Here is a 6459-nt window from a genome sequence, read left to right as displayed (position 1 = left end):
CTATAAAATAGGGTGACCAAATTTTGATTTCCAAAAAAGAGAACCATCGGCCGGCCTCGAGACACAAATTCAGGCAGGCTTCTCAGAGGTTAATGAACATGCAGTGGTACAAAACAACTCTTGTAATAAAATAAAATCTGTAATAAAATATAATATACATAATGCAGCCTCATGGGAATTACGTCAAGCAACAAAGTACCGTAGTATTGTGTGAAAAGCGCCAGTTAATTTGAGTACGTTTAATGCTAATGGTCCCATGAAAAACAGTGACAACCAGACCCCCCTTCCGGATGCCCCGCACAGTAGCCTACGTAAAAATGTCCGGGCAAAAGAGGACATTATGTCACCTTATATAAAAAAGTATCCTAAAGTTCATCGAAATGTTTCAGGTGTGAAACTAGAGTGCAGCACCCCGACTTTAAGACTGTGTGAGACATTAATTCCACTTATTTAAGAAAAGATTTATTGAACTTTGTTCTACTCCCTTTCCAAAAGTAATTATTGGGCAGCCGGCCGTCATCATTTCGTTTTATTTTTGGTAGGCACACTCCAGAGATGCTTCAGCGCAGGGCGGACTCGAGCTGCCTTCGGAGGCGTTGGTTTCTGTTTCTGTCTATCTTACGCACTATCTCCGCCCTCAAGAGAGAGACTTCTCCGTTAACCAAGCACCTTTTTTCACGCACATCAAAATTAGGTGTGACGGACTGCAGGAGCGCAAAGGACACGGCGTTAATATTGCACCGGATTCCCCTTAATCGGTATGAATCTCTGGATTGTGGGGACGTCGTTATGCCAAGCAGGGTGAACTACAGCCGCTTTCCAAGATTAAGTCATCCGAGCTAGAAGCAAGGAGCACATCAAAAAAAATTGCACGAATCAGATGTTCAGATGCTGCAGCACATCTTCGGGATTTCACCAGTAAACACCTTTGGAATGTTGATTTTTTTAATGCTTTTGTGGGTTTAGTGCGCACAATGTGCAGTACGTTTGTGTGCTCGGAGTTGGCATCACCTTAATAATTATCCTCATTTCAAAATCGGCAATCGGCGTGATTCGTGTGCAGCAGTTGTAACCATGCAGTGTCTGTGTTGCGTTGTTCTATCTGTGTAGAGTGTTTTAAATGTAAATATAAGCGATGCATGGTTAACTAATTGGCTTTGTGGATCGTTTAGACCAAACGCGCGAATAGGACTTCGTATCATTCCCACGTTATAAAGCGACGCAGGGGCTGTTTGAAGTCACATGTGCCCAGAATAAACAATTAAGATGACAAAAACCGTCCTCAGAAGAGATTCTCTTTATTACCGAGGAAGCTGCATTGGTATCACATCTCAGTTCCTGTATTGCAATAGAGTTGGAGGACAGGGAGCAGAGGAAGAAGAGAGGGAGGAGAAGAAGCAGAGGAGAGCTGCTGAGCTGCACAACACAGCCACTGCTGATAGGCACGCTTTGGCTTCAGTGATGGATTGAGCTAAAGGTGATGGGACACCGTGTGACAGCCAGCTTCACGTTTTCCTCAAGAGCCTTCACGCTTGACAACGGCAAGGATGGGCACACTGCAGCATAGGTGAGAACAAGAGGAGCTGCCCACATTGAACACATCAAATTGGTCTAATGATTGACACACAACTATCTCTCAAAGAGGACAACACCTGGCCGTTTAGTTGGAAACAGTCTCTCAGGTCTGCACATACTGATTCTACCTTTGTCCCAAAAAGCAAGTAAACCTGGAACTTCAGCCCCTTCCCAAGTGCCCTGGAAACCCACTGGAGTCTGTCTGCAACAACAGATGTAACTAGCTGTCAAGATTTCTTCACCAGGAAGTCCTGTGATTTTGGGTAAGAGTTGTATACACATTTTCAGGCAGAAAGTACAGTGACATACTGTCAGATATATTCCCCGGCTTGCAGTAAAGAGTTCACCAAATTTTAGTGACAGTATGTTGGCCTGGAGAGGCTCACTAATTGAGGTGTTGAAGTCCACCTTACAGCCTGAATATTATTCCCCAATTGGTAGCACAGTCTCTACCTGCTGTTAATACTCACCAGCTTTGCCCAGGTTTGTGGTCTCACTGAGCCTGTTTTAAGGTGATGCATTGCAGAATGGGAGCCTCCTCGAGCGTTGACATTATGAATGTTTGATAAGACAATGTATGGAGGGTTTCCATGTCTAAAGTTCTGATAATGCACCATGTTCTTTGCCGTAAATAAGACCATTAAGTATTACATGCTACATTAGCATAAGGCATACAAACCATGCAGGACACCAACAACTGTGGCGGTTGGATTTTAAAATCCACAAGCCACACGTTTTTAACATCCAATTTCCTTTTGCCTCATATAGGTGAAATACAGGAAATGCACGAACATCATTGTTGAACTTAAGAATACACAGTTAAGTGCTGTCAAGTTATTAACCAAAATAATTTAAGTAATGACTCTTGGAATGTCTTTTTATTTTTTCATTTCCCCTGTCACAGACAGTTATAATATACTGACTCCTCTTAGTTCACAAAAGAGGAAATGGTGGACTTGAATCTGAAAGAATAATGGCAAAAAACAACTAATCAATTACTCTATTCTCATTGGCTACCCGCCAACGTGGCAGGTAGATTGACAGTTTCACCTGTCAAAGGCAAAACCAACCGGCGTGTGCGTGTGTGTGTGTGTGTGTGTGTGTGTGTGTGTGGGGTCGGGTGTTAATTTCATGCCCTCAGTTTATGTTGTACCACTATGTTTTAGTCAATTAATCTTTATGAGTGCAGTTTTCTGGCATTTGAAGCCACATAAGTGTCGAGAATTTGAACAGCTGCATCTTCTTGCATGAAATGTCTGCTAATTGGCACAAAGCTGCTTTCATAAAGTGTCACTCGCCCAAGATGCATCCGGTACACATATATATGGATATCACATTACCTATTAAATCATATCACAAAATGCAACATGTGACACCTAGTGTATTGGACCTAGAATATTATTTATTAATATAACTTATTTCAAAAGATTTTTAAATGAGGTCCCTGCACTCTTCCCTTCAAAGGTGAAGTCAGTGTAAGGACCTGCTTGATTGACAGTTTGCTTCTGTGAAGTCAACCAGACTTACTTGTACCTGTTTGCTAATTAGCTATCTCTGAGTGTTGCACATTGAACAACTGTACAGTCTACAGAGAGGTTCTGAAAGCTGGGATGTGCAATGAGATATTACTGGTCATTCTTGAATTTGACTTAAATAACCAAATGGGGGTTTGCAGGGTTATTTTAGCTTTATTTAAAAATTAGTTTACTCTGGACTCCAACAAGTGTCCCACTTTCACTGGACTTTTCACTGGGGTTGTGTATTTTGAATGAAAAGACAAGATATGCTCATGTGAATTTTTCCTCAGCTGGCAAAAACTGATGTACTTGATGTTTGGACACTGTGTAATGTAGCATCGGTGTGATTGAAGGCCACTATTTTTACAGTCCATTATATTGCACTACGGGCTCTTGCACACAGCTAAAAATAAAAGAAGAGAGAGAGCGGGAGTGGAAGAGAGAATAGCTTCAGTTAATGAAATGTCTGAGGCTGCACACTTGATAAAACGAGATGACTCTGACTCATTGGCCCTCGCAGGATTTCCTCGTCCTCCTCCACATGAAATGCCTATAAGATATGAACTCTTATACATCATACATCATACATCATACATCTCTTCATGAAATTATTTTCTTCGTTTAGCCAAAATAGAGAGGCGAGAGTCGTGGATGTCTTATTAATCTTCCTGTGTTCCTTGTGAACTGTTGAGAATCTGGACTCCTTGCCTCTCTGCCACAGTTGTCAGTCGGGCGCCTGACAGCCGGCAAAGAGCTGAATCTACTCCAACACCCAAGTTTCCGTCATAATTCTGCTCCTCTTCAGCCATCTTTAATGCAACGCATGGAGGGGGCTTTCTCTCGCTGCCAAGGACAGAAAGGCTTTGTCAGGCTGTTTGTCAGAATGTTCTCTAAAAAAAAGTAGGTACTACTGTCAGCGAGCTGTTGTCCTGCAATCTTCTCAAATTGTTTTCTTTTGCTTCAGGCCATTCATTTCTTTTGCCATCCTCATTTCTTTTAGCAACCCAACAGAGAAAACACAATATATGTTTACCCTTCTGGCAATTTTTCTCCATATCCTAAACCTCTGGTCTCACCAGAGTAGCACCGGGGCACCTCAGATTGTCCAAATGTCCCTGTTTGGATGGGGGACTGTTTTATGACTGAAATTCCAATCAGAGAATAAGGAATGAAACACTGATGTGTTGGTAGGAATGCTTATTAATTAGTCATAGTAGCAGCTTGTGGTTAAGCAGCATCATGACATTTAGTCTACAAGGCACTAAAGGGCAGCTATGATAAGTTGGATTTTGCTATATCATTTACTGTGGTTTTCACTTTTTCTATGGTGAGTGAAGTTATTTTGACAATTAACCTGCACAACCTTTTGGGGGGTGAAAATCTGATGTTTCAAGATGTACGTGTGTTCATATTCTCTGCAGTAGTCCCAGATCAGGCCTCCCTTGTATACACATTGCATTCAATTCACACAGCTTAAAATGAGGTTTTTCTGCAAGATCAAGGTCATTTAACAACACCTACTGCTGTTCTTGAGGTTTTCCAAAATCCACAAATACTCAAATATTCCCCCTGCTGCACGATAGAAAGACATTTTAAACTCAGTTTCCAAGTTGCTACTTTATTTTCTATTCTAAACCAAAATTGTATTTGCATTTTTCCTTGTTTGATTTGAACCAAAATTATCAAGTGTTTTTTTCATCTTTGGTCATATTTTTCTATATTAATGTGATTTTTTAAACATGCACAATAACGTTTATTTTCCATGTCATTATTGTTGTAAGTGACTATCGGTCTATAAATCTTAAAAAACTAAAAAAAACTTGTGTCTGTACAATATAGCTGCATGGACACATCTTCAAAGACGTGGCTGCCGCATCAGAGTCAGTTTGGGTTGGTTGGTCAAGCGGAGGTTTGCTGTGGCGGACCTGGAGTTTTAACCCCAAGTGAGTCCGTTCAGAGGTCTACTTTTCACATACTGTCAACTGTACATAACGTTTACAGCCTCTTCTCCAGTCTGTCATGGTCCAATGAGATTTTTCTCTGTTATATGTTTTTATGTGTTCCTCCTAAACCCGCTGTTTTCTCTGACATCCATTGACCCCACTGTTACCAATAGTTATTGAAAGGTTTAACATACGGTGTTTATTGAGGGCTCTGCTGTGACATTCTGCTTTTTTGTTCGCTGCCATGGTTTTCCAGTTCTTTTCAGCCCTATAAGCTTTACAAAAGTACCTCTATATATTGAGGATTCTTTACTGCTCAATCCTCCACCGGAGCATCACTCACCCTCTGAGCCCTGCTTTGTCACACTCCCAGAGTTTTATTTTGACATCCTCTAGCTTTGATTACGGTGTTTGCCTTTTACTCCGGCTTTGATACACTCCGAGTCTTTCTCCTCGCTATGCTCTCTTTATTTCCTTAGATGAAAGCAGCCATTTCTGTTCCCTCCTGGGACACGAAGGGAAATCATTTTTTGTTAGTTAGCGCAGCGTGTAAAGCTGTTGTTTCATTTCAAACATTAAGACCTACGCAGTAATGTTATGAAGTGTTGGGAAGAAACAAACAAGAGGCAGTCCATATCGTAGGGGGTTCTTAGTTGGAATCACCTCATTTTACATTGTGATGAGATACAGTAATACAGAAGTTTCTCTGTACAGTCGGTGTTAAGAACTTCTGTTTGATTTTTAATGTGACGTTCTTGTTACTCATTTACAAGCACAGAAGTAATGCTTCTAAATACAGTAGTAAAAAGGAGTTTGATGGAGAGCTGTGCACAATCTGAGAATGTTCCTATGGTAACTAGGCCACACTCCTCTTGGCTCGCTCACACACAGGCAGAGGGACAGGCAGGAGAGAGACGGGAATGCTGGAAAACACGCATGAGAGAGAGCATCTTCAGATTGTTTATTAAGGTTGCTGTTATTATGCCTTCCTGCACTCAAAAGGTATTTACATTTTAAAATGGCTGTCTCTAGGCCTTGAGAAATCGAGGTTACATTGCACTTTCTTTCTGTTCCTCCAAAAAATATATCAAGCCGTTTCTTTCCTGTGGCTCCCTCACGCCCACACTGCCCCTGCTTCCTCAACCCCTCCACCCACCTCCCCTTTCAAATGCTGCAGCTCTACCTCTTCTGTGCATTTCTCATTTACTCGATTACTATGCTGTTTCTAAACATAGCACCGAGTGGCCCTGAACAGAGTCAGGAGTGTCACCTGTCCTTTTTTTTTTGCTCAACTTTTCTTTACATAAACCCAACGACCTATTTAAATATAATGTAATGAAAACACTATTAACTAACACTATTCACTTTTTAGTGCCCTTGTCTTTTGAATATATATATATATATATATATATATATATATATAT

At 41.1% G+C, this 6459-nt stretch overlaps 1 protein-coding gene across 3 annotated transcripts in view; it reads left to right on the top strand.

The window, feature by feature from the left end:
• The first annotated feature begins 567 nt into the window (after positions 1-567).
• syngap1a (synaptic Ras GTPase activating protein 1a) overlaps positions 568-6459 on the top strand; it is a 42729-nt gene continuing 36837 nt past the window's right edge. The window contains exons 1-4 of one of the 3 annotated variants that reach the window (XM_032535575.1): positions 568-758; positions 1353-1567; positions 1719-1838; positions 4932-5035. In XM_032535575.1, the coding sequence (XP_032391466.1) occupies positions 4936-5035 (100 nt within the window). In that variant the 5' untranslated portion in view covers positions 568-758; positions 1353-1567; positions 1719-1838; positions 4932-4935. Of the gene's footprint in view, positions 1568-1718; positions 1839-4931; positions 5036-6459 lie in introns of all 3 variants that reach the window. The other 2 variants (XM_032535576.1, XM_032535577.1) reach the window with 2 other exon arrangements.

This window comes from Etheostoma spectabile, chromosome 14 (assembly GCF_008692095.1).
Source record: "Etheostoma spectabile isolate EspeVRDwgs_2016 chromosome 14, UIUC_Espe_1.0, whole genome shotgun sequence".
Taxonomy (NCBI): domain Eukaryota; kingdom Metazoa; phylum Chordata; class Actinopteri; order Perciformes; family Percidae; genus Etheostoma; species Etheostoma spectabile.
The sequence above is the reverse complement of the archived record's forward strand: the minus strand, read 5'-3'. Positions and strand labels throughout refer to the sequence as shown.